Source organism: Drosophila novamexicana, unplaced genomic scaffold (assembly GCF_003285875.2).
Source record: "Drosophila novamexicana strain 15010-1031.04,08,12 unplaced genomic scaffold, DnovRS2.1 tig00000877-arrow-arrow-pilon, whole genome shotgun sequence".
Lineage (NCBI taxonomy): Eukaryota > Metazoa > Arthropoda > Insecta > Diptera > Drosophilidae > Drosophila > Drosophila novamexicana.
The window spans coordinates 496,318-521,292 of NW_020824831.1; the positions used below are offsets into that span (position 1 = coordinate 496,318).

At 43.1% G+C, this 24,975-nt stretch overlaps 7 protein-coding genes across 9 annotated transcripts; 6 read left to right on the plus strand and 1 right to left on the minus strand.

Annotated features, from left to right (window-relative positions):
* The first annotated feature begins 9 nt into the window (after nucleotides 1-9).
* LOC115765022 (translin-associated protein X) lies at nucleotides 10-1,103 on the plus strand. The gene is made up of 2 exons (XM_030708377.1): nucleotides 10-796; nucleotides 860-1,103. The coding sequence occupies exons 1-2, from the start codon at nucleotides 99-101 to the stop codon at nucleotides 1,038-1,040; spliced, it is 879 nt and encodes a 292-aa protein (XP_030564237.1). The 5' UTR covers nucleotides 10-98; the 3' UTR covers nucleotides 1,041-1,103.
* A 176-nt stretch (nucleotides 1,104-1,279) lies between these two features.
* LOC115765020 (serine/threonine-protein kinase pelle) lies at nucleotides 1,280-3,164 on the plus strand. The gene is made up of 3 exons (XM_030708373.1): nucleotides 1,280-1,783; nucleotides 1,844-2,479; nucleotides 2,540-3,164. The coding sequence occupies exons 1-3, from the start codon at nucleotides 1,491-1,493 to the stop codon at nucleotides 3,066-3,068; spliced, it is 1,458 nt and encodes a 485-aa protein (XP_030564233.1). The 5' UTR covers nucleotides 1,280-1,490; the 3' UTR covers nucleotides 3,069-3,164.
* Nucleotides 3,165-3,524: 360 nt separating this feature from the next.
* On the plus strand, nucleotides 3,525-7,195 carry LOC115765018 (tubulin polyglutamylase TTLL13P). The gene is made up of 6 exons (XM_030708371.1): nucleotides 3,525-4,068; nucleotides 4,119-4,415; nucleotides 4,755-4,908; nucleotides 4,975-5,609; nucleotides 5,664-6,174; nucleotides 6,721-7,195. Exons 1-6 carry the CDS (start codon nucleotides 3,626-3,628, stop codon nucleotides 6,829-6,831), a joined length of 2,151 nt encoding a protein of 716 aa, XP_030564231.1. The 5' UTR covers nucleotides 3,525-3,625; the 3' UTR covers nucleotides 6,832-7,195.
* A 936-nt stretch (nucleotides 7,196-8,131) lies between these two features.
* Nucleotides 8,132-9,473, plus strand: LOC115764934 (filamin-A). 2 transcript variants are annotated; one of them, XM_030708244.1, is made up of 3 exons: nucleotides 8,132-8,426; nucleotides 8,486-8,866; nucleotides 8,927-9,473. In XM_030708244.1, exons 1-3 carry the CDS (start codon nucleotides 8,282-8,284, stop codon nucleotides 9,223-9,225), a joined length of 825 nt encoding a protein of 274 aa, XP_030564104.1. In that variant the 5' UTR covers nucleotides 8,132-8,281; the 3' UTR covers nucleotides 9,226-9,473. The 2 variants fall into 2 exon arrangements, with proteins under 2 accessions (XP_030564104.1, XP_030564105.1); XM_030708245.1 differs by having other exon boundaries at nucleotides 8,930-9,471.
* Nucleotides 9,474-10,380: 907 nt separating this feature from the next.
* LOC115764892 lies at nucleotides 10,381-13,935 on the plus strand. The gene is made up of 6 exons (XM_030708179.1): nucleotides 10,381-10,572; nucleotides 12,021-12,142; nucleotides 12,215-12,352; nucleotides 12,533-12,711; nucleotides 12,771-12,893; nucleotides 12,955-13,935. The coding sequence occupies exons 2-6, from the start codon at nucleotides 12,137-12,139 to the stop codon at nucleotides 13,442-13,444; spliced, it is 936 nt and encodes a 311-aa protein (XP_030564039.1). The 5' UTR covers nucleotides 10,381-10,572; nucleotides 12,021-12,136; the 3' UTR covers nucleotides 13,445-13,935.
* Nucleotides 13,936-14,132: 197 nt separating this feature from the next.
* On the minus strand, nucleotides 14,133-16,058 carry LOC115764956 (DNA polymerase alpha subunit B). The gene has a single exon (XM_030708278.1). The coding sequence runs from the start codon at nucleotides 16,044-16,046 to the stop codon at nucleotides 14,244-14,246; it is 1,803 nt and encodes a 600-aa protein (XP_030564138.1). The 5' UTR covers nucleotides 16,047-16,058; the 3' UTR covers nucleotides 14,133-14,243.
* Nucleotides 16,059-16,274: 216 nt separating this feature from the next.
* LOC115764893 (WD repeat-containing protein 44) lies at nucleotides 16,275-23,974 on the plus strand. Of its 2 annotated transcripts, none has more exons than XM_030708180.1 (10): nucleotides 16,275-16,651; nucleotides 16,742-16,973; nucleotides 18,607-18,696; nucleotides 18,844-18,982; nucleotides 19,055-19,871; nucleotides 19,929-20,138; nucleotides 20,733-21,456; nucleotides 21,521-22,339; nucleotides 22,410-22,538; nucleotides 23,241-23,974. In XM_030708180.1, the coding sequence occupies exons 1-10, from the start codon at nucleotides 16,566-16,568 to the stop codon at nucleotides 23,394-23,396; spliced, it is 3,402 nt and encodes a 1,133-aa protein (XP_030564040.1). In that variant the 5' UTR covers nucleotides 16,275-16,565; the 3' UTR covers nucleotides 23,397-23,974. The 2 variants fall into 2 exon arrangements, with proteins under 2 accessions (XP_030564040.1, XP_030564041.1); XM_030708181.1 differs by having other exon boundaries at nucleotides 19,929-20,129.
* The last annotated feature ends 1,001 nt before the right edge of the window (nucleotides 23,975-24,975 follow it).

Genomic DNA, 24,975 nt, shown 5'->3' on the forward strand with positions numbered 1-24,975 from the left:
AACCGTGGCAGTAGTCAATTACAAACAGGTGGCAACTCTGCATTACAAATTGGCTTGTCATAAACTCTTGCCGGTTTTATTTACAAACAAGTTGAAAAATGCCGAAAAATCCAGGCTATCGCAACAAAAATAATGCGCCACGCAAACGCCAGGTGCAGCTGGACGAACAGAATCCAGTTGTGCTGGCATTCCGCAGCTATGCCAGCGAATTGGACAGCAAACACGATCGTCATGAGCGCATATTGAAGTTGAGCCGCGACATTACAATCGAATCAAAGCGCATTATATTTTTTTTGCATTCCATTGATGCGCGCAAGGAGAATAAGGCCAAAGTACTGGAGGAAGCTCAGCAGCGTTTGACCAAACTTATCGAGGTTAACTTTCGCGCCATTGCTTTGGAGCTGAGGGATCAGGATGTCTATCAATTTCGGGCAGCCTACTCGCCCGGACTGCAGGAGTTCATAGAGGCATACACCTATATGGAGTACTTGTGCAACGAGGACAACGCCGAGCACTCTAAGCCGGTGTCCGACTGGTCTGCCCTGCAGTCGGTTATGCAGTATGAAATTGAGGCTAACAAAGAGCCCGTGAAGGAGGAAAGTATGCCCATATCCGGGGATCAAACGGAAGTCAAGGCCATACAAAAGTTTCAGTTTTTTGTTGATCCGACAGAGTATATTTTAGGCGTTTCGGATTTAACGGGCGAACTGATGCGCCGCTGCATCAACTCGTTGGGCAGCGGTGACACGGACACCTGCATGGAGACTTGCAAGGCATTGCAGCAATTTTACACAGGGTATGTCGACTGCGTGTCAAGTTGCTTGTGAATATTCTTATATATTTTTGTCTCCACTTGCAGCTACATCAGTCTGAACTGTCAACGTGCCCGGGAATTGTGGCGCAAAATTACCACCATGCGGCAGAGTATGCTGAAGGCGGAGAATGTGTGCTACAATGTAAAGGTGCGCGGTGGCGAGGCGGCAAAATGCGCTAATTTTGATCAGAAGCCGGCTGACGATACTGATGAGGGATTTTATTAAAATACTGTATCCGCATATAATCAGCAAAAATATGTAATAATTCATTAATATATAGAGAAAAAAAAAAAATATAAATGCATTTATAATATGTAAAAGTGCATGCTCTTTTAAAAGAAATGGCTTACATTTGCATATGTATAAATATGTCCACTATATTGATGTCTTGTATCAGATTTGTAGATTTAAAAGGTGTGGCAACTGTGACTCTGCCGTTAAGTACTCGGCTAAAGTAACGAGTACGCGACTTTTGCCGATCTCCAGTGAAATGCGTTAGGTCTGGCAACTCCAGTAATGTTGATTGCGCTTCCAATTGGGATTTTACCAGTGCAACAAGTTATTCTACTAAAATAATTTCACTTGCCGCCCAACTACATATGCATATGTATGTAAGTGTCGTCAAGACTTGCATGAATCAGCAAAGTCTTTGCCAAATACGGCCGTTGTTGCAAGATGAACGTGGCAGCAGAAGACAGGGCTAGCGACAGTCCTTCAAGATCGGGTCGCGAAGACAACTCCACGCCCATAAGACTATTGCCAGAGACTGTGCGGCAGCACCTGTGCGAGCACTTGGACTCACTGGACGTGTGGCAGCAGTTGGCGGCGTTTGTGAAACTCTATCCCAACGATGTGCAGCACATACAAAACTTGAGTACACGCGGACGTTCCCCTTCGAATGAATTCCTGAACATCTGGGGAGGCCAATATAATCACACGGTCTACAGCCTGTTTGCGCTTTTCCACAAGTGAGTTACTGCTGCAACATTTAGTGGCAGGTTTTCTCTAATCTCTCTTACGCATTGCAGAATGAAGCTGCACAATGCTATGCGGATTATTAAAGATTACGTTGACGAAAAATTCCACAAGTATATTCCGCGAAGTACGCCCAATATTAGCGAGCTGCGTGCGCCGGCCAATAGCAGCTCTAAAATAAATAATGGACCACCGTATGCCTCCTCATCGGGTATTACGGAAGATAGCAATAGCAATAGTCTGGAATCTCCGGGTGATATACGAGTGAGTAGCGTACAACGCGCCGCCCAATCCCTGCTAGAAATCGACTACGAGGAACTGGTGATTGCTACACAAAACTGGCGCCCAGAGAACAAATTAGGCAACGGTGGCTTTGGTGAAGTCTTTAAAGGCGAATGGAAGCAGCTTGCCGTGGCCATTAAGGCAATGAATTATATTCACAAACACAACGACAAGACTCAAGTGCATCTGCAGCAAAGCTACAATGAGTTGAAGTACTTGAATACCATAAGACATGACAATATTCTGGCGCTCTATGGCTACAGCATCAACGGGGAGAAACCTTGCCTGGTGTATCAGTTGATGAAAGGCGGCTCGCTGGACTCCAGACTCAGAGCGCACAAATCAAAGCAGCCGCTGCCGCCGTTGACCTGGCAGGAGCGCCTCTGCATAGCCCTGGGCACAGCCAAGTAGGTAGAAACTTTACCATTGACATATTTCTATAATCTCATATATAAATTACTCCACAGGGGCATCTACTTTCTGCACACGGCGCGCAGCAAGCCACTTATACACGGCGACATCAAGCCCGCCAATATACTGCTGGACCAGTGCCTGCAGCCCAAGATCGGTGACTTTGGTTTGGCGCGTGAGGGTCCCAAATCAATAGATGCAGTTATGGAAGTGAGACAAGTCTTTGGCACCAGAATTTATCTGCCGCCAGAGTTTCTCAGCTCCAAGAAGCTCAGCACTGGCGTGGACATCTATAGCTTTGGCGTTGTGCTGCTCGAGGTGTTCACAGGCCGCCTAATGGCAGAATGCACGCTCCAAAATGATCAACAAAATCTGCTTAAGTATGTTAAAGCCAACTGCCTGCAATCGCATCAGAATCGCTTGGAGATCTTTGACAAGCATCTGGTCACGCCCATGGGCGATGAGCTAGATAAATGCTTATGTGCCATAGAAGTGGGTCTCAAGTGTGCGGCTTCAAATCCACAGGACAGACCCTCTATGGATGAGGTTGTCAAAAGGTTCAAGACATTCAGCAGCGACTCTTAATATATGGTTGGCGCAAAAAGCATTCCAATATATTTTATTTTTTATACGTATGACGTGACTTTTGTTATTGTAATATTATATACCTACACTCCAAATAATATATAAAACCAAAACCTTTAAATACCCTATACATCTGGACTATATATATCAAACACAGATTCCTGTTCCCAAAAACGACTAACTCCGATTTCCATGTGTCGGAAATTATAACAGATACAGACAAGAATCAAAAGTTTTCCACTTTTTAGATACATCCTCTCGATACAGCCTTCGATGATATATTTATTCGCTGATCGGAGTAAATTTAACATTTTCGTTACAAAAAAATAAAAATTCCTCCAAATATAACATGCCGTGCCTGCCTTATAAGTCAAGTGGTTCCTGCAGCCCCATTCGAAATCCCACTCGGAAATGTGACGAAACGTTTTGAATCTAGCGTCAATCCAGTTACTTGTGCTTGCGTCAGAATAAGAAAAACAGATGTACATATTTTGTTAATAATTTTCGTTTTAAGTAGAACACAGGATAGCTCAATTTGTTTTTCCGACTGATAAACAATGAATTTAAAAAATTCCAAGTTTTACAAAAGAATTCAGGAGCTGCGAAACTTCTCAAAAGAGAAACTACGTAAAGATCGAGAGCAACGGGGCTTACGCACTCCAGTCATACGTGGCGTGGAAATGGCCCTATCCGAGTCCAAATGCAGCAATCGAGTTGTCGAACTGGAATGGTCCCAGCTGGCATCACCAGCCAAAGAGTTGTCTTCACCGCGCCGCCGAAAATTGGCCAGTAAGAACAAGCCAGGCAAGAAGAGGACACTCATGGCGGGAGATGGACGCTCAAAAGGCGGACATGGCTTCCGGCCCGTCAAGACCGTGGGCTCGGATATCGAGGCACCGGTTACAGAAGGTTTCATAGAACTAAATAATTTGCGCTATCGCGTGGCCTGTTCGGGACGTCCAGGGAGCTCTCCGCGACACGACGAAAGACCAAAAATTAGGTGAGTTTATGGCACAGTTTTAGCCGTGCTTAACCACACCCAATCCCCAGCGATTCCAAGAGCGCAATTTGCGTGTCCAATTCGCGCTACGCTATGATTGGCCGTATATCCAAGTCGTTGGGTTTTAAGCTGGTCAAAGAGTGTAAAATGTGGAACATACTGTGGTCCGACTCGTTTCCCGGTGTGGAGCTCTTTAAGAATATGAAACGCTTTCAGCAGATAAATCATTTTCCCGGCATGATCGAAATTTGCCGCAAGGACCTGCTCTCACGTAATTTAAATCGTATGCTCAAATTGTATCCCCACGATTACAAAATCTTTCCCAAAACCTGGATGCTACCAGCTGAGTAAGTCATATGTCTTTAAACGCAAGGCTGCAAACCGGTTTTGAATCCAAACGACTCGAACCTTTAACCAAACCAAACAAAGAAACCCGGAACGGAACTGAACCATTTTTGGTAGATGTTCATTTTGGATAAAGGTTAAGTTTGGCTTGCAGTATTTTAAGTAGAACGGGTCATAATAAATTAAAATTGCAATCGCTTAAAAACTGTAAAAAGCAAGGCTTGAACCAAAAACCTGTATTTTAGTGTCGACAACGAGGTACCTAAATTTTTGTTGCGTTTGCAGTCCCGGTTAAATGCTTTGTTGACCTTCCAGATATTGAAGATCTATCTATTCCTTAGTTATGGCGATGCTATGCACTATGCTCAGAACCATAAGCGCACATTCATCTTAAAGCCGGACTCGGGCGCTCAGGGGCGTGGCATTTGGCTGACAAACGATCTGAAGACTATTGGACCCAACGAACGTCTCATCTGTCAGACTTATATCCATAGAGTAAGGGATTTGTACTTTAATTTCCACCAATATTCCGCTTGTTACATTCTCTCGTTTTTTGTCCAGCCGCTTCTCATAGACGGCTATAAATTTGATTTACGGGTTTATACATTGATAACCTCCGTGGATCCGCTGCGGCTGTATGTTTATAATGAGGGCCTTGCCCGTTTCGCCACAAACAAGTATGTGGAGCCCACTCCGGGCAATGCCCACGATCTTTACATGCATCTCACCAACTATTCGGTGAACAAACGTAATTCCCAGTACGATCTGTGCGACAACGATGACTGCGGCAGCAAACGGAAGCTGAGCGCCATCAACAATTGGATGACCAGGCATAACTATGATGTTAGTGAGTTCTGGTCCAATGTGGATGATGTCATCATTAAAACCGTGCTGAGCGCGTGGCCAGTGCTGAAGCATAATTATAATGCCTGCTTTCCGGGTCATGATACGATACAGGCCTGCTTTGAGATACTGGGCTTTGACATACTGGTGGACTGGAAGCTAAAGCCTTATATATTGGAAGTGAATCATTCGCCCAGCTTTCATACCAACGAGCAGGTGGATCGTGAGGTCAAGCGGCCGCTCATCAGGGATACCCTGACTCTGGTCAGCACCGTCTTGGCGGATAAGAAGCAAATCCTGCGCGAGGATCGGAAACGTGTCAAGCAGCGTCTGCTCAAATCCAAGGGTGACACGTGAGTAATCTATCCGTGAAAAAAAAACTCAAGCAATCAGCTTCGCAATTGCAGTGTACAACGCTCACGTGTCGTAGCTGGCGTCTCAAAGTTAACGCCCAAAAAGGAAGGCAGTCCGACAAACAAGGAGCAATCACCGGAGCCGGAGATCGGTTCGCTGGCGCAGCAAATCGCCTGGGAGGAAAGCCATATGGGCAATTTTAGACGCATTATGCCGCCACCAGATGCCAGCCGCATCAACTACTATTGCAAGTTCTTCGGGCAGACCAATCAGGTGTCCATTTTTCAGGAGACGGCTGCCAGCAAGAAACGCGAGGATCTGGCGCGAAAGATGCGCCTACAGATCGAGGAAAAGAAGGCCAAACAGGAGCAAATGCTGCTCTCTCGCAGCAAGCGCAAACGTTTGATCCAGCCACGTTTGGCGCGCGAGAAGCATCGTCTGAACCTCTTTCGACTCAAGGAGAACTGGGCGCCCGGTTTCGTATCGGAGGCGGAGGAGCGCTTGCGTAATACCTGGCAGCAGATGCGTACAGAGGCCATTAGGAATCTAAAAATCACAGAGAACGTAAGAGTGGCTCTTCATCTATATTTATTTCCTTGCCGAGGGTATTCGCGTGCTTAACCATAAAGTATATATATTCCTGATCAGTGTTATGGCCAACAACCAACAGATATATTGTGGTTCCGTGTTTTGTTGTAGGCATTATATATGTATTATATAAGAAAACAGCCAACGAGCTTAACCCTCCTTAATATAAGTTTATAGTTTTATTAGAATCGGACTGCTTTATGCTTTAACATATATAGGAACAATCAGGTCAATTGTTTTTTTTAGTATGAAATAGTGTTTTGAATCACATAGCTAATCCTAATCGGTCTATTATCCCTCTAACATCTTACATACTCCGAAAGGAAAAATCGGTGGAAAAAAATCATTTTATTATAAGAGGTATTTTAACCCAACTAAGAAGTTAGAACCTCATCAACATGGAACCTTCATGTCATATAGATCGCAGCCTAGGATATATCTATGACATTATATTATAATCTGCGGCACTCCGAGCATAGCTGTTAAATAATTGCAACAAATTCCATATTTTATCTTCCATAGATCTATGCACTTCTGTTCGAGCATGGCCATTTGAGCAACACAGATATCACGGCCTTCCCAAACTTGTATCACTATCTGCAATGTGGCTATGATATAAAGGGCGCCACATGAGCTCGTGGGCCGAGGAGAGGGTTGGCTGAATTGTTAGGATGTAAGCGATCACAGGTGATAGGTGATATATCGAATGGAAAACAAGAGAAAATAAAAATATAGAGAAGATGGAAATGTGATCGATCCCAATTTCGTAATTGCGGAAGGTGGCACTGGTCTGAAACATTAAACAGTTGTCCAACAAAATATTTATGTATGTATGTATATATATATATATGTATTTGTATATGTATATGTATGTATACGTACGTAAAGTATTTGGTTATGAATTTGTTATATTTTATAAATTTTAATTAACTGCATCGAGACAAGAGCCAAACAACGAGAAATATATGTATGCAGTAATTAGTATGAATCTTGAAAAGTACGTTCGATTTAAAAAAAAAAAAAAAAAAAAACAAATTATTATTAAAAAACTAATGCTTTATGTGGTACTGTCTGTGAATACTACTTGCGATCCCAATACTTTGATCAAGTGAAAAATCCTACCTCAAAAAACTTTGTTGTTCGTCGAACATTTAAAACGAAATTTGTAGATCTTAAAGATGGGCTTAAGGCATTCGTAAAAATATAAATTCTGGACAATATCTTAAACAAAAATTTAAAAAGCGAGCAACTTATTCGAAAGTCAAGTTCTGGAATAGCTTTTGCTAGGCAAGAATCTATATGCTTAATTTTGTTTTTCCTGCTGCAAATCGATATTTATCGATTTTGGGAAGATGGGCCAAAGTCCTAACGAAATTACAAAGTTAAAGCGCTTCCCCAGATTTGAACAGATTTTAACAAAATATTTTAGGGTATAAAATGCCGCCTATCGGTTGTCCTTATATAACATGATTAGCCATAATTAAATTTTTAATTTAGAAAAATGTATTTATGTAATAAATTGATATAAAATTTAGAGCGAATTAATTTCAATCAAATAAGTCAAATTAAAATTGATAATAAATTAATTTTAAATATAAACTCTACAAATTTTCCGCACAAGCATTAACCCAACTGCGCATAAAATAAATAAACTGTATTTCTATATAGTCGGCTATATACTTGGGTTCTTTCGCTTGGCAATATGCCATCGGATCCATTCAACAAACAAACGAAGAAACATCATAAACATTTGCATTTTGGCGCGTGTTTCTATTGCTGCTGCGGCCACATATATGTCCGCGAGTAAATGGAAAATATTGAGTATTTCTCAAGAGCATTTTCGAGTGTGTATTGAAGAATACGAGAGACAGACAGAGAGAAAGGGGGAGAGCAGAGCAGCAGAGCAGCAGAGCCTCAGTCTGGTCAAGGAACAGGCACGGCATAGACATCGCCACGTCACATACCGCTCGTAAATCCAAAATAGTTTTCCGAGCGCACAAAAATTTACAGAAATTATTTAAAAATCCATTTAGACGATTAGTCCAGGTCGCCAACTTGTAAATCGCTTCGAGTGCTTGGCGGCATGTTTAAAGTGTCGCAGGAGATTCGCTTGAATACGAGCGCCGCGGGCGCACTGGGGCAGGGGCAGGGGCTGGGCGATGCCAGCGACGGCAGCAGTCCGGAGAGCGTTTGTGTTTTTGGGCGATACCAGCGCACGCCCGATGCGGGTGAGTGTTGCCTATGCGGAAGTAAACATTTGATGAGTCTATTTATAAATCCTCCGCAGATGCGTATCCCACAGAGCCGCCGCGGGTCTACATAGCGCCCGAGCTGACCGATGCGAGCAAGGTGCAGCTGCTGCATTTGCCCAGCGGCGCGGTGCGCATCAATTCCACGGTGAGCTTCATCATCAAGCGCAATGGGGTGAAGGGCAATTTTGATGTGCGTCTCGAGAGTCCCAGTGGGCAGCATGGAGCGCCATTGCAGCTGACCCAATTGGACCCGGAACGCTTTCAGGTGCAATGTCAGCTGCCGCAGGCGGGTCTCTATAAGGTGCACATCAAATGCAATTCCGTGCCGTTGCCCAAGTCGCCCTACATTATAGTCACCATAGCAGGCGTGCCTCCAACTGAGGATGGCACTGATCCAGCCACATGCAGTCCGTCAAGTGAGTAGCTAATGAATGTTTGTATTCTTCCAGTTTTTCAAGCATTTCACTTATGTATAGCAGTGCCCGTTTTCGAGTCGGATGCCAGCAAGGTCCATAGTCGTGGCCTGGGGCTAACCCATGTCAATCTTCTCGAGCGGAACGAGTTCACTGTGGATGGCAGCGCTGCCGGCAGTAATATGCTCTTTGTGGGCATACTGGGAGCCCAAGGACCTTGCGATGAGGTGCTGGTTAAGCACTTGGGTCGCCACGTTTACCGTGTCATGTACCAGGTTCGAGAGCCGGGCGAGTACATTCTGGTGGCCAAGTGGGGTGAGCAACACATTCCAGGATCACCTTTTAGCCTCACCGCCGACTAGTCGTCGGTTTGGAGCCCAGAACTACAAATTTTTAAGTCAAAGCAATTTCGTAAAAAAAAGGCGGGGGCAGCCCCATGTTTATTTATAAAATTCTTTCGGTTCGAGAAACTTGGTATATTTTCTAAATAAAAAAAATGTATGTATATCAAGGTTAAATCGGCGCTTAGTTTATATTAAAAGAAGTAGAGCCTGACTTTAGAGACAGTCTTATTAAAAGTTTTGTAGAAGATATACTTTTCCCCAATTAAATATGTAATAAAAAAAAGTATTATTTATTAAAAAAGAACAAATCATTTTATGTGCCAATTTTCGAACCTCACTCTGAGGTTTATTGAACCCGAAAAAAAAAACGGTTTCACGAGACGAACCTACTGTTTCGAATCTTAAGCCGCATCCCTAGGCAACTACCAGTTGCCTGTTGCGGGAGGCGTAGTCTAGAGCAAAGTTCATTCTATGTGCAATCTAATGATGATTACCAACACTGATGACGACGACAACAACAAACGAAACAGCAACATTATCATTTTTTGTTATTTAGCCGACGCTAATGACGTTCGCATTTAGGTTATGTGCTAGGGTGCAGCGGGGAGGAGGTATTGCTCCAACCTAATGATGATGACCACCGTACGCCGCATGAGAATGTGTGTGTGTGTGTGAGCGCAACAACAAAAGCAGTTGCGCATCATTGTGTTGGTGCCGGTGAGGGAGGGGGAGCACACAAAAGGTTGCCACAGTCGCAGTTGATGATGATGATAATGCGTTTACGTTGCTTGCTTTAACGAGCTGCTGGTGCCGACTGGCGCGCTTAAGATAAATTACATGGTCATGCTCATGACTGAAATCAAGCTAGACGCATCGCTAAAACCATTACTCATTTAAGCTTGCAGTGGGCGTGGTCGCGCCATATGTTTGATAAAAGCATACAAGTCTGATTGGCATATTGTGTCAGTCTTGAACAGAAACTTGACGCATTTTAGCATGTGCACAAATGTTATTTTAAATTTGGTGCACAATGTACAACCAGATTGGCAGCACCGAAAACACGAAACACACTGGTTGCACCTCTCACACCATGTTGCGCGCGCTGTTGCTGTCTCGCTTGTACAACATCATTATGGCCGTGCCGTGTTCTGCCATCATTAGTGTTGGTAAATATCTCGGGCTGAGCTGCTAACTACGTTTTTCGTGTGTGTGCTTAAACATAATTAAAATTTAATTATTTAACTTATTATTAAGTTTTGCGTTCGCTTGTGTTGAGCTTGTTATTGTAACTGTGTTTGCGCGCCCGCTATTGCTCATGCTCGCCTCATGAGCATCGAAATTGCGTTTGCCACAATCGAAGGAAAAGTATGTACCTGTGCATGTGTGTATGTGTGTGTGTATCTTCATTTCTCGCAAAGGGAAAAAATATTGTTGTAGTTGTACGCGTGTGTGTATTCAAGAAAAGTTACCATCTCTTGTCCCCACGGGCAACAACAAAATGTAGTTGCTGTTGTTGTTTTTGCTGCTGGCCCCATCAACTGCGGACCAGCAAGTGCCAATGTTGCGGCGACGTCGACGCCAGTTTAGCTGTCGACGTCGTCGTCGTCGTCGTCGTTCTTGTTGTTGTAGCATCTTCATTTGCCCTGGCCGCAGCTTTTGTATACTTGAAATACCGCTTCAGTACAACTTGAGTCGTCGTCGCGTTAGTTTCTTCGTGTTTGTTGTCTCGTGCCCGCTGCGCGTGCAATTTACACCTTGCATTTTGTCTTTTGTTTACCAGCATTGAACATAGCATGTGAGTGTGTTTATGTACCGGTGTATTTACAGCTTAATGATAATCTAAAACTGTTAATTACGTGCATGTTTACCGTGAGCATATATGCGTGTGTGTGTGTGTGCAAATTCAGAGCGCTGCCAGATTATTTGTGTTCTAATGTGCAACATTTCCAGATGAAAATATGTATATAAAAACATCATTTGAATCATTATTAATCAAACAGGTGCTGCGAGTTATTCCCTATAAATCAAATGAATCCATCGGCTAGCTTCATGGTTACATTAACATGTAAAATACTTGAAACCTTTCTTTATAATTTATGTGGAAAAGTGAAGGGGGGGGGGGGGGGGGGTGTGTGTGTTTGGACTCCGCCAGGTGTGCGCGCTTAAAGTAAGCATATGTTACCATAAGAAAGTGCGCAATTGCTTCAAACTGACAGTTTGCCCATAAAGAACCAAATGAAATAATACCCTATACCTTAAATATCCTCGCATTGTGATTTCCACAGTGAAATAAATTTTGGAAACCCTATTTCCTAATTTATGACAATTTTTAGGGATATTAATTGTTTCCCTCAAGTGTATGGAGACTCGAGTGTTTTGTTGTGGTATACCCCTTACCTATCTAACCTTTAATATAGGGTATATAGCATAATTTTCCTAACTAGAATTCATCATATCGGATAATTATTAGTTGTGAACATAAATGTATATTGCAACTAGATCACATCCTCCAAACACCATAGCCCATAATATCTTAAGATTGCGATGTGCGATTTTGGTATTCTTTTGAATATTGTGGGGATTGAAGGAAGGTAAACGAAGGTATTTGTATCTGAAGCTTAATATAGTTATATTTCTCTTGGGTTCCCGAATCTTTATATTACTATCTCTACTGAATATGAACCTTATTTAGATATACTTTAGATACATTTTCACAGCCCATATATATTCACGAATCGCTTCTGTATGCCTCTTTATCGATGGCTTCGGTCTGTAAATAAAAGTTTAATTATTAATCGATCTTAATATTTTAGGTGCGGCTCTGAGGTGCAATTATGTTTCCATATTAATTAGCGCGCTCCATGTCTAGCTCCAATTGTCAGCCGAATTTTGTTGGGCAACTGTTTGTGGCGAGTGAGACCCATGTGAAATGCCTGTAAGTATGCAGCGCGAATCAGTTCATATAAGCAATATTTCTAATCCCGACATTCCCCTGCCCCATGGACAGTATGAAAAATTCAACAAAAAGCGCCGACAATGGGAGGATAGTGGAGTATTAGAGCTAATTAAACTATGGAAAGTTTGCGCCTATGAATTGCGCACAATCAAACGAAATGGACACCTTTATGTGGCTATGGCAAAACAAGTAAGTTTACATACATATATTTAAGATACCTTTAAAGGAACATCATTATAGCATTATATTCTTAAAACATGCAATTATCAATTGTTTTTCTTTGATATACTCTGGAAATGGCCGTATCTACTATTAGATCAAGTTGAAAAGTTTCTTTGATAATCCCTAATTATTCGTTTTGTTTTTTAGTTGACGGGTCTTGGCGTACCCGTTACCGCGCTGGAAGTACACTTTAAGGTAAATAATCTAACACAGCGTTATAGACAAGAGCAAAAGACATTCGAGACAACGGGCATCATTAGCACGTGGAAATTCTACAGCCAGGTGGATGATGTGTTTAAGAGTTTGGCTGCACACACGGGTTACAAGTGAGTACCGCAAACTATAACAGCCTAAATATCCCAGCCTAATTCGAATTTATACACAGAGATAAACGCATGACGAGCACCTCGAATGCCAGCAGCTTACCATCTACATCCGAGTCACCAGTTTGGAAAAATCCAATGTCTCAACAAGAGTTTAACAGCAACAACACGGAGGGGTTCTACAAGTACAAATTATAATTATGGTTTACACAAATGCTTGCAAAGATTAATCGGCTATCCTTGCAGATCGGAGTACGGCATGCATCGCCACTTTATGGACCACTCCCAGCCGCCACCCAATGCCGGCAATGTGGACAATTTTATGGCCTCATCGGCGGCAGTGGCGGCTGTTGCGGCTGCTGCGTCGGCTCGCCTCGCCGACAGCAACATGGAGCAACAAATGCAGAATGCGGCTGGCGCCAGTGGTGCCGGTCCCGGCGGCAATACCAATGGCGGTGTGCCCAACTACAATAAAATCAAAAAATCCCACGAAGATTATGACAAATTTGTGGACATTGTGAAAAACATTGTTGACACACACAAAAGCACGCCCGACAAGGTGGACGCGTTCGCTGACTTTATTAAATCCTATATGAGACGCTGGCCGGAGCGGCTACAGGACGAGGCCATCAATCACATGACAAACTATGTTGTTGTCAAGAATATGGAGCACAGCATGGGCAGTGTACCCAGCGGTAGCCTGCACAATCCCGATGGCGTCAATAATCGGCAATAACAATACAAGCAGGAGCCCAACAACTAAACGCAGGCCGCTTAGAAATGGAGCGCAGCCGGCGGGAGTTGTTGGACGGCCGCCGTGGCGGTCGTAGTTGGCAGCTCCACGATACCAAGACCAGGGCGGGGGCGACGCAATCAAAACGGCGGCCAGAATTTACTTAAACAAATGTGGCGCGCAGTTACTTAAAACAAAATAAAACAGGAATTATATATCTGCAAACTGAGAGATCGGTCAGTTTTGCTTAGATCATATTGTAAACGATTTCATGCAGTATTTTTTGTATAGTTAAAATATACAATAAAGTTTTTAGTTTTATGTCAGAGTATTTCGGTACGTTTCGAATTGAGTTCGATATGGTGAAATACATAGACACCCACACATGATTTGTAGAGTATAGAGAGTACAATACGATTATATGTAATACGTTTAGAAATCATTTCCTACTTTTAGCTGTAAACGACAAAAACCTAAATGAATAAACGCTTTAAAAAAACAACAAATACAAAATAGGCAGAGTACGATATATTTGATGATCTTTGCCACACTTTATGTGGCATAAAATGTATCTTTCTATTAGCTGTAATCGTAGTACAAATTTGATCTTTTTTCCGAAAAACCTACAAGCCATATGATATAGTAGTTCAATGTTCAGATTTTACTGTGTGCTATATGATATAGTGATTCGACAAAGTACTACGACGGACCACAATTTCATCTTACAATCTGAGGCACATAATCCTGGACTTGTATATATACATATATATATATATGAATCAAAATTGGTTCGTTTATTAACTTAAATACGTTGAACTTGACAGACGACACTATTAAACATGTTGGGCTTTGACGAGGTTGTGGGCGCTGTGGGCGTGACCAGAAAGCGTGCAAAGGTGCCGCCTTTGTTGTCCGACAAGCGACCCGGATTGATAACCAGACAATCGTTGACCAGGCGTATAAAGTGCCGCTGATCGCTGGGCAGGATGAGCACATTGGGCAGCTGTTTGAGCTGTGCATATTTCTGGGCCAGCTGCGAGTCGTAGGACATGTTCTCATCCGCCGGCGGACACATCGGATAGAAGGAGCCCTGATTGAATAGATGATTGATGGCGCGATGCATGCGCTCGCCCGCGTTTGCCGCAAATTCATGGCTCAGCAAATGGTCCAGCACATCCGTTGAAGTGACGCCCAGCGTGACTCCATCCAGATCAACCAGCGAGGGATCCGGCAGCATATGCAGATTTGGATATGTTTTCCGCAGTGCTAGAGATGGCGTGGGATAAACCGCTGGGGCCATTGCATCCTTTTGACAGCTGACCAGCAGCACTGTGGTGCTGCTGCCCACCACGTCCATGATGCCAGAAATCATCTTTTCGAAGAAGGAATCAAAGGTCTCGGCCAGATCTCCGACAAGCTTGTGCTCGGCGTCGACAAAAGGACCTGTCAGCAGCAGCACATCGGGTCTGTGCTCCTTAAGGTATTTGAGCAGTTCGTGTAGTGGATCATAGAAAAGATCTGTATTGTGGGTGTACGGTCCAGCTGCGACCACAAACTGCACATCGCGATCAACTTTCAGTGGCGGCGGCAGCGTCAGCTTGCGATCTGTGTAAATCTCCTCCACCACAAAAGTGTCTCCACGGGGTATGAAACCTTTAGCCAGCACAACCTGACCCGGAAATATGCTGGCCGACTTGATCTGCGAGAAGTTTAGCGCCAGGCACTTTTCGTCAGTATTTAGCACTGCCAGCAGCGCGGAGTGAGCATCCAGTGGGCCGTCATCATCGGAATGTATCATGCCCACGGCATGCAGTACGTGCAGTGCGTCCAGCGTGTGTCTATCCTGTGGATACCAGCTGCATTCAGCGGCACCCTTAGCGCCCAGCTTCTTGTCTACAAGAGCCTGGCCAATATCTACTATGCGATCATGCAAGTCATCACATCTGTCATAGAGCAAGTCGTTCATGTACCTTAGATTGGCGACTGTCAAAGGTGCATCATTGTGGAGCAACTTCTGGACTACGGGCAAGGGTTGCTCCACCTGGGATTGCCATGTGCAGCCAGCTAACAGCTTGGGATGACCAAATGTGTCGACTATGTCACCGGGCTTACCAGTAGTGGTTGTTGTAGTCGCAGCCGGAGTCCTCCTTGCCGACTGTGGCGTGTAGCTGGCGGGACTGAAGACCATGCCACTCTTCATTATTGAAGTTCGAGCACGTTCATTGCGGGCTTTGGGCGTGTGCGGCTGTGTGGACGTAGAGTCGCCTACATAATCATCCATCATAGGATCATCTTCAATCAGGCCGTAAGTAGCCAGAGAACTCGTTTCTAATGCAGACGGTTGGGATTTGGTGTGATGTGTTAACTTTGTTGTACCAACTTTTTCACGCTTCACTTGTAGCACCTTGCGCTCGAATTCGCCAAGGTTTGCGGCCGTTGGATCCTCACCGTGCAGATGCGACAAACTGAAAGCCATCCATTGCTCCACAAATTCGGTGGCATCGTGAATGCTGTATGTGAGAGCCAGTTCTATGCATTTCTCCAAAACGTCATCGCTGGGCTCCACGCCCATCTCATCAAATTGGTGTTTTAGTTCAGAATCCATTTTGTTAGCCCGTGTATAAGTTATAAACTATTATTTTTTAGTTGCGTTTAGTAAACAACTTTTCGCTTAAAGATTATTGGCGGGAATCCGATAATCTGCTTCTTCTAGCCATTGCAATTGCCATTCACAACTACTTCGATAATAAACGGCGCAAAACTAGGTGGCATCACTAAGCCCTGTGGTTTTTAGTGCGCTTTACAACACATATAAATAGTCAATGCAACAGAACAGACCTTTTCTCGGGCGTAAAACTAAATTAGCAATTATTAAATTTGTAGTAATATATTTAAAATCGAAATGTGTGCAATATGTTAATTAAGCTGATTGTTGCGCTTACGCAGCACCAGAGGATGATTCACAACAGTAACTAACAGCCGCAGAAGCAACAACAACACTTACCAGTAGCTCTGCAGCAACAATACAAAAACAACACTAAAAACATAATTTGGTCAATTTGCATATTCGTAAAATAAACGAAACGGAAAGCGCGTTAGGTAATTCACGCACAGCAAACACAAAATGAGCAAACTGGAAACGGACTCGGACAGTTCTGAGGAATTTTTCGACGCCGAAGACACAACACCCAATCGCGCCGCAACGCTTTGGTAGGTGGTGCCGAGCAGCCCCCGACCGCCCTCCCCCCGACCTAACACAGTGACTCACCCTAATGACACGCACATTGTTTTCTTTTGCAGTCGTAAATTGCCGCCGGAATGCGCACAGGAATTCATCTTTCCGGAGCCAGCGGTGCATGTAAATGCGGCAGCATCCTCGGACAGCGATGCAACACCCATTGGCGCCAACACGCCCGCCACCCGCAGTCCCACAAACAGTCTAGGCGCGCGCCTTAAGCAACAGGATGCGGCTGCTGCCGCTGCTGCTGCAGCCGCGGGCATTTTCGTGGAGCCCAAGCCATTAAAGGGCGTGGTAAGAAGGCGTGGCTCTGTGTGTGTGTGCGCGAGTGTGTGCGTTAAAGTTTTAGCTTTGATTTGACTGCATGCCTTAAAATACAAATGTTTTGTTGTGTTTTTTTCAGTTAACATACGAATTCCTCTCAAGAGTTGCTCCCATTGCATTGCCAGCAATCCGAAATTCTTAGCACGTTTCGCGTTTTCCCTTTTCTGCTCGGGTTGCCCACTGTGCGCAAAAATAAAAAATCAATGCAAATTTCAATGCGCCGATTTCACTGCGATTCCCCAAAAACACAAAAATAAAATCCAAGCTAAACAGCAAATTAATTTGCCTTTCCGTCTGCTCAGCCCCCCGCCTGTCACCCATATGGTCTGCCTGGTCATATGGTTTTCTCTATTACTCAAGCACCGCATTTGGTTTTATTTGTTTTTATAATTCATGTATGCACCCCACTGAAGCGCGTCGCTTTGTTTAAGGTTTGCCGCAGAATGTCATCAGCGGTCGGTCAGGTATATATAGATAAAGCGAGGGCTGCTCGAAAAGTTTGCCATTTATAATATAATGATTTGACCTATGTCATAATCAGCAAAACTTGTATCAGTTAAGGTAAACATGGAAAACTCTGGATAGTTCAGTGCCAGTATTTATGCTACTTAGGAATCCGTTCGGATGTTCCAAACCATTATTTTTCCACTCATGCAAGTGGATTTTCACAAAATATCCGCTGTCAACTCTTATGCTTTGGGCCATTCATCAATCAGTTAGCACAAATAGTTTTATACACATATACATAGCTATTTTTGTAGCTTACCTCGTTTCTATATACATAAACATAAAACATTTATTAAGGCATTTTGTTGATTTCACAAATATTTTCATTTCAACTTGTTGACTTCCTGCTTTGTCTACCAATTTGTATTATTACCCGCCTAACAACATGTAAATGAATTTAATTTATGCCCTGACAATCGTAAAGTACTTATATAATAATTATAATTAAATAGCTTGCATTATTCATTTTATTGAATAATTTTTATTGTTGCCCAGCGCTGTTAAGCGCCATAATTATCAAAGGTTTGCCGTCGCCATCGCAATAATTGCTGATAATAACTGTTGCTTTGGCCTTTTATCAGGCTTACTATTTGTTTATTAATTTTTTATTATAGATATTTCTTTCTCTGATAATTGACTTGACCCATAAAATATCTGTAACGCGCGGCAGCACGTTTTCATTCATATTTCATTTAATTGTCACGGCTAGAGGATAAGGGGGCAGAATACTATCTCTTATCTGACAGCGTCGAGTGCTCTGCAAATGTTTATAATAAATACACGTAATTTGTGGCCCATTTGTAGCTGCATTATGCGGCTAGCCTAAATAAGGCACCTTGCCTAGCTGAGCTCGCTCAAAAATAAAACAATATTTATTTATTTACATATTTGTTAATTTCTCGTAAACATATTTGCTCTTTAATTTCATATTTTGTGCGCATTTCGTATATAAACAACATAACAAAAACATTTATATATATATAATTGTTAAATACACATGGAATATATGAACACAAACTTGAATTCAAATATGTATACATTTACAATGTATATATAAATAAAAATCAATTAAATATATGTATATCGTGCCGTATAGTCTGGTAGACAACGCTTTCAAGAACTACGTAAATGCATGAACCATGATGAAGATGATAATCCAGGAAATACCCTCACACCTGATTCTCAGGTACTAAAACTCTTTATCACATTTAGTTGTAGCATTATTATCTATATTATCAATGGGAAAAGCGCAGCTTAAGCGAGTTTTCTGTGGTTTTTGTTGTGTCTCCCAATTACATTTTGGCTAATTTAAATATTGTTTATCTGAACACAGAACAGCTCCATGGACGGCGTTTTTACCAATCGACCCACGCATCCGTTTAAGGTCATTGAGAGCGATACAATGAGTATACAGAGCATGACATCATTGGGCCGCGTGGGTCGCATCTTGGCGGGGAGTATTGATCCGTCAGGTGAGTTTCAAAACGCACTTAGCAAGCATTCTGAATACACTCACTTCACAACATTTATTCGTAATCACACAGCGATCAGCGTTGATCGTGAATCGCTGGCCTCAATGAACGCGCAGCAGCAGCAGCTGCAACAGCAGCAACAACAACAGCAACAACAACATCAGCAGCAGCAGCAGCAGCAGCAGCAGCTACAGCAACAACAACAACAGCGCCAGACGCCGCCACCCGTAACCACGACCATGGCCATGTCCACAGCCACAACAGTTGCCGCGGCAATAACAGCAACAGCAGCAAAGCAGAGCACGGCCATTGCCGTTGCCACCGCAACAGCAACTCCTCAGATTCTGCAGGAGCCGGATGTAATAGCCAGTACAAAGTTGGCGCACTCCAAAACCACAGACTCAATTACATCCAGCGGGCCGATAGCTCCGCCACGACGCAAGAAAAAATCACGCAAATTCTCCAGCAGCAGCTCGGAGCAGTTCAACATGAACGAGGGTATGCGACTGCCAGCAGCCGACACGGAGGATACAGACAGTGATACACGCTCCGTGCAGAGCGTGCGGGATGTGCAGCAGCAGCTGCGCGACGACATTGTCAAACAGTTCGAGAGCTCGCTAAACGATGTCAGCGCCCGGGCGTCTAATAATACGCTGACCTGCTCCTCAACCAATACAATTGTGTCCGCTTCGGCGTCAACGGCGACCACGACCCCCTCATCGTTGGCGCAAATAGCCGCCACGAGTCATGCGTGTCATGTGCGACCCGTGTCCACTGCGAGCATTATGATGAAGCCTTCGCATTCGTTGGGCAACAGCGTCACGTCAGTCTACTCGAAACCCAGTCCGTCGAACTCGGCCAAGAGCAACTCTGCGCCGGGTCGCGTCAGGTAAGGTGCCACAACTTATTTAGATAGTTTTTGGGCTAATGCTCTTTTTTCTTGCAGTTCAATTGATCCCAATCAGGGTCTCAATCTGTTCAAGGCCATACAAGGCGGCTATGTGGTTAAGCCGCGCGATGAGGCGAGCAATAAAGCGCAAGGACCATCGCAGGATGAAATTGAGCGCATCGAGAAAATGCTCATGGAGAGTGCTAGTCGACCCAAGCTGGCGGGCAGCGGCTCTAATAGCTTGGGCAGTGCCACACGGTACGTAAGGTTGTATATATGAATATGTGTATTAAGTGAGGGAATGGGCGAGAATTGGTTTATGTAAGACTCTGAAAATTTAGCGAAGATAATGGAGGAATTTGTAAATGCATCGAAATTACTTTTTATTAATAACTTTTTGGAATATGTTTAGAAATTGTAAATTGTATACATATATATCTACCACCAGATAAATAGAGTAGACATTACAGAAAAAGAAAATTATATTAAACTAAAGGACAAATATTCAGAATATTATTTTTAAAGAACAAACTCAATATATTAGGTACATTAGATATTAGATAATATAATAGACAACAAGATTTTAAGCTCGCCCATTCCTTAGCAGTAGCAAGGCGTTGAAAATGAACTTTAGTCTAAGTTAAGTGAAAGCTATTAAATATATTTAAAAATTTTTTCGCAGCAATCCTTATGATCTGTTCATAATGTACAAGACTTCGAGAATGTGCCTAAAGTTAGTTAAATATTTTCCTTTTTTATATTATAAATTATTGCTAGTCACTTATCGCTAAAGTTCATTCAGACAGCTGCCTAAAACGTTTTGTTAAGAGCCTCTACTTATGTCTATGTCTCAACCCACAGCTATACGGCCTTATATAGGGGCACCAATGAGAAGGAGCGCCGTAAGTCCGCTGGGGATGAGGATGTCCTGAGGCAGATGAACATTTATGTGCGCACACGCACCAATTCGGGCAAGCAGCTGACTGACTTCGAGATACTCGAGCAAGTTCCTGTCAAGAATTTGGATACGGGCGAGAATATGCCGTTATCCGAAGTGCGTTCACCGCCAGTGCCTGAGGGCTGGAATCCGCTCTCGCTGCATATACTGAAGTTAACTTCGCATCTGGAGGTTATACAAAAGGAGTCGGATGAGGAGAGTGTGATTGGCATACCACCTAGTATTGAGGGCCAGCAGCCGGATGAGGAGGAGCTCGAAACGGAGGATGGCAGTCGCCTGAAAAAGAAAACGGCACGCATTAAACGGTTCTTTGGTAGCACCATGCGCAAAACGGTGGACAAGGCGAAGTCCATTGCGTCTGAGGTGTCGCATGCGCGCCATAAGGAAGACGTGGCTGATATTGTGGATGCCATGAATCCCGAGCAGAATATTAAAATCAAGGCATCTTCCTCCAACAAGGGCCCCTATGAGTTCACCAAACTGCAACATGTACAGGATCTGAGCGGCGAGGACACTAGCGCCGTGTGGTGCATGAAATTCAGCTCCTGTGGACGCTTGTTGGCCACCGCAGGACAGGACAAGGTGTTGCGGATTTGGGTGCTAAAAGATGCCTATCCCTACTTTCAGGTAAGTCGAAGCACATATTCAAATCGCATACTTCGGGCTACTATCTGAGTAATTCCTTTTGCAGGACATGCGCAACAAATACAATGCGGATCAAAAGTCCTCGCCAACGCCATCGCAGGAGTCGCTGGTGTCGCAGCATTCCGCTGAGGAGGCCATTGCCATGGCCACCGCCGCCGAGAAGTGCACGGGTCCATTTATGCCGAAGCCCTTTTGCACATATAATGGCCACACCTCTGATCTGCTCGATGTCAGCTGGTCGAAGAACTATTTCATTTTATCCAGCAGCATGGATAAGACCGTGCGCCTCTGGCATATCTCACGAAAGGAATGCCTTTGCTGCTTCCAGCATATTGATTTCGTCACTGCAATTGCGTTTCATCCGCGCGATGATCGCTACTTTTTGAGCGGCAGCTTGGACGGAAAGCTGCGTCTGTGGAATATACCCGACAAGAAGGTGGCGCTCTGGAACGAGGTCGATGGCCAGACAAAGCTCATCACAGCGGCCAATTTCTGTCAGAACGGACAATTCGCTGTGGTGGGCAGCTACGATGGACGCTGCATCTTCTACAACACGGATCAGCTGAAGTATCACACGCAAATCCATGTGCGCTCTACGCGCGGCAAGAATCGCATTGGTCGCAAGATTAGCGGCATTGAGCCCATGCCGGGTGAGGATAAAATTCTGGTCACCTCTAACGATAGTCGTGTGCGCCTGTACGATCTACGCGATCTGAACTTGTCGTGCAAGTATAAGGGCTACCTAAACGTATCCTCGCAGATAAAGGGCTCGTTCAGCCATGATGGCAAATACATTATAGCCGGTTCTGAGAACCAATGCATCTATATTTGGAAAACAAATCACGACTACTCCAAGCTGAGCTCGGTAAGCTAAGCATGTGCTTGGTGTTCTATTGGATTTGCTATAACTAGTTCTCTTTTGTTTCTTTAACTAGGTTCGTCGTGATCGCAGCGATTTTTGGGAGGGCATCAAAGCGCATAATGCCACTGTCACCTGTGCCATATTTGCGCCCCATCCGGAGGCCATTATCAAACCGGATCCGGATGAAATTTCGAATGATAAGGTAAATATTGGAAAATCAGCGATATTCATTGTACGTATGTGCTTTAGAGTACTTTTAGATATGGATCTATCCTTTTGCTTGGTTTACAATGTAAACTGTTTTTATACCCCAACTGCTTATGTCCTTATCAGAATAATTGGCTATGATCTTAGCTAATCTTTTTTTATGAAATCCTGCAATTGTTAACAAATATGGCATAAATCTTTTTATAATAGCTAATTATTCAGTTCGTATATAATAATTTAAAAATGCCAGAAGAATCTGTTAATTTGTTCATTATATAAGTTCTTATAAGAACGAATAATTCCTGCCCAATAGAGCAAATACCTAAGGCATATATGCTTTAATGATTAGACAAAACTTTATATATAATTATATTTGAGCAGAAAGATATTTACCTTAGTCCATTATTGTAAAATATATAACGAATAATTCCTGCCCAATAGAGCAAATACCTAAGGCATATATGCTTTAATGATTAGACAAAACTTTATATATAATTATATTTGAGCAGAAAGATATTTACCTTAGTCCATTATTGTAAAATATATTCCGAAAGATTCAATGCAGCTAGCCCACCCAGTATCGATTCCTTATCCTCGCTCCGGGCTTGAAGCACCCTGTAGAAAACTATTATGCAGGTTGACTTTTCCTATTGTGATTGCCTAATCACTCGTCTCGTTTTCTCTTTCCTTTGCACAGATGGCTAACAATCAGCCGGATCCGTTGGTGGAGCAGCATAAGAAGGGCTGTGGCTATGTGCTGGTCAGTGCCGATTTCAATGGCGCCATCAAGGTGTTTATCAATAAAACGAAGCCCAAGCACAGCAGTTTGCCCTACACGGCCATTGCGGATTAATGGAATGTCGTCGATATGTCAATTAGTCGATTGGGGCAAATGGTTGGGGGTGTACGGAAAACGTTAACGGGTTCGGGTCGGCCGGGGTAAGGGGTAAATGCAAAAAGGCGAAAAGCGTTGAAAACTCTTGTTTTATTTTGTGTACTTGTTTTATTCTGCTTGTATTGTACTGTATTTATGACAAATGTGTATGTATTTTGTACCGATTAATTGAATAGCATTAACGCTTATTTATGTATATTTAAACTAAAACGCTAACTAAGAACGTCAGATCGTCATGTCTTATATATACCTATATATACTATATAATTACTATGATTAGTGAATTGTTAATGGATATATGAGCAGTGTGTGTGTTTTAAAAATCTTATGCAAAACAAATGTGTTTTCTAATGTTAATTATTTTCTAATGCCAATTCTGTGTGAACTGTATGTGCGTGTGCCTGTGTGTGCGTGTGTATACAGGTGTGTGTAGCTGTGTGTAAACTAGTTGATATTTTATAGCTTGTTAGATTTAAAGAAAAAAACCAACTTAAAGCCAATTGTATATTTTTCTTATTATTATGCAGTGTTTATTTTAAAAGCCACACGCACACACACATACGCGCACACCTGCACACACACACACACACACGCTGATATGACTAATAATGATAATTAGCTTGTGGTAATTATTTAATATAATATTTTGTGTAAAGTAAAGAAATGTGCAACCCCTTGGGGTGTGCCAATGTGCACTTTAATCTATATTCTCGCTTGAATTTTTGTTATGGCCTCGCAAAGGGTATTTGTAATTCTAAGTGTGTAACGCATTGAAGAAATCGTCGTAGAACCCATTATTCATATACATTCTTGATCAGTAGGAATAGCCTAAACGATATAGCCAAGGTCTGTCGGTCTGCCTATTTCATAGGAACAAAGGAAGGATTGCTCGAAATACCAGTTACTTTTAAAAAACTTGATTTATTATCAAGATATCTTAACCTAGGGTATTTAAGCTTCGGCCTTACTGAGAAAAGTGAGCTTTCTTCTTGTTATTGATTTTGCACGTTCCCCAGCATGCGGTATTAGAAGCGGTTGTTGAAGTGCTTCGCCAGCCTAAAGGAGAAGGATTAGAAGTGGCTGTTGGGAGTGTGGCTGGCGACGACAGCTATTTAGCGTAAGTTTAACCTTCATTGTTGGGGCTTCCTAATGGCCGAAGGGTGCGTTCGAAAGCATTCAAGTGTGTGCGTGTGTGTGTGTGTGTGTAAGGGATAATCCTTTGTGTGTGATTTAAAAAATGAAATGTTTTTAGTCAATTGTGTTATGCATGCTTGGTAACTGTAATTGCAGCTGGTGCTTTGCCAATTCCCGACTGCGACAAATACTCCAGACTAGCCCGAACAATGCTGACAATATAAACATACATATATATAGATATGTACATATATATATATATATATATATATATATATATATGAATTTATATGCGCTGCGCCAAATGAGCGAAACAAAAAGAAAATCGACAAAAAGTGTCGGCAAACGAGCAAATGAAAATGGGAAGGCCTCGGGTTCCCTACATTTCGATTTTCATTTTTTT

What these genes read in the sequence shown, in the direction of transcription:
- LOC115765022 (XM_030708377.1), top strand. Translation starts at nt 99, where the DNA reads ATGCCGAAAAATCCAGGCTATCGCAACAAAAATAATGCGCCACGCAAA. An exon ending in TTGCAGCAATTTTACACAGG is followed by an intron (nt 797 to 859) that starts GTATGTCGACTG and finishes CTCCACTTGCAG; the next exon opens with CTACATCAGTCTGAACTGTC.
- LOC115765020 (XM_030708373.1), top strand. Translation starts at nt 1,491, where the DNA reads ATGAACGTGGCAGCAGAAGACAGGGCTAGCGACAGTCCTTCAAGATCG. An exon ending in CTGTTTGCGCTTTTCCACAA is followed by an intron (nt 1,784 to 1,843) that starts GTGAGTTACTGC and finishes TACGCATTGCAG; the next exon opens with AATGAAGCTGCACAATGCTA. An exon ending in ATAGCCCTGGGCACAGCCAA is followed by an intron (nt 2,480 to 2,539) that starts GTAGGTAGAAAC and finishes ATTACTCCACAG; the next exon opens with GGGCATCTACTTTCTGCACA.
- LOC115765018 (XM_030708371.1), top strand. Translation starts at nt 3,626, where the DNA reads ATGAATTTAAAAAATTCCAAGTTTTACAAAAGAATTCAGGAGCTGCGA. An exon ending in GTCAGACTTATATCCATAGA is followed by an intron (nt 4,909 to 4,974) that starts GTAAGGGATTTG and finishes TTTTTTGTCCAG; the next exon opens with CCGCTTCTCATAGACGGCTA. An exon ending in ATCTAAAAATCACAGAGAAC is followed by an intron (nt 6,175 to 6,720) that starts GTAAGAGTGGCT and finishes TATCTTCCATAG; the next exon opens with ATCTATGCACTTCTGTTCGA.
- LOC115764934 (XM_030708244.1), top strand. Translation starts at nt 8,282, where the DNA reads ATGTTTAAAGTGTCGCAGGAGATTCGCTTGAATACGAGCGCCGCGGGC. An exon ending in CCAGCGCACGCCCGATGCGG is followed by an intron (nt 8,427 to 8,485) that starts GTGAGTGTTGCC and finishes AATCCTCCGCAG; the next exon opens with ATGCGTATCCCACAGAGCCG. An exon ending in AGCCACATGCAGTCCGTCAA is followed by an intron (nt 8,867 to 8,926) that starts GTGAGTAGCTAA and finishes ACTTATGTATAG; the next exon opens with CAGTGCCCGTTTTCGAGTCG.
- LOC115764892 (XM_030708179.1), top strand. An exon ending in GCTGCACACACGGGTTACAA is followed by an intron (nt 12,712 to 12,770) that starts GTGAGTACCGCA and finishes ATTTATACACAG; the next exon opens with AGATAAACGCATGACGAGCA. An exon ending in AACACGGAGGGGTTCTACAA is followed by an intron (nt 12,894 to 12,954) that starts GTACAAATTATA and finishes CTATCCTTGCAG; the next exon opens with ATCGGAGTACGGCATGCATC.
- LOC115764956 (XM_030708278.1), bottom strand. Translation starts at nt 16,046, where the DNA reads ATGGATTCTGAACTAAAACACCAATTTGATGAGATGGGCGTGGAGCCC.
- LOC115764893 (XM_030708180.1), top strand. Translation starts at nt 16,566, where the DNA reads ATGAGCAAACTGGAAACGGACTCGGACAGTTCTGAGGAATTTTTCGAC. An exon ending in CCAAGCCATTAAAGGGCGTG is followed by an intron (nt 16,974 to 18,606) that starts GTAAGAAGGCGT and finishes CGTGCCGTATAG; the next exon opens with TCTGGTAGACAACGCTTTCA. An exon ending in ATGCCTATCCCTACTTTCAG is followed by an intron (nt 21,457 to 21,520) that starts GTAAGTCGAAGC and finishes TTCCTTTTGCAG; the next exon opens with GACATGCGCAACAAATACAA.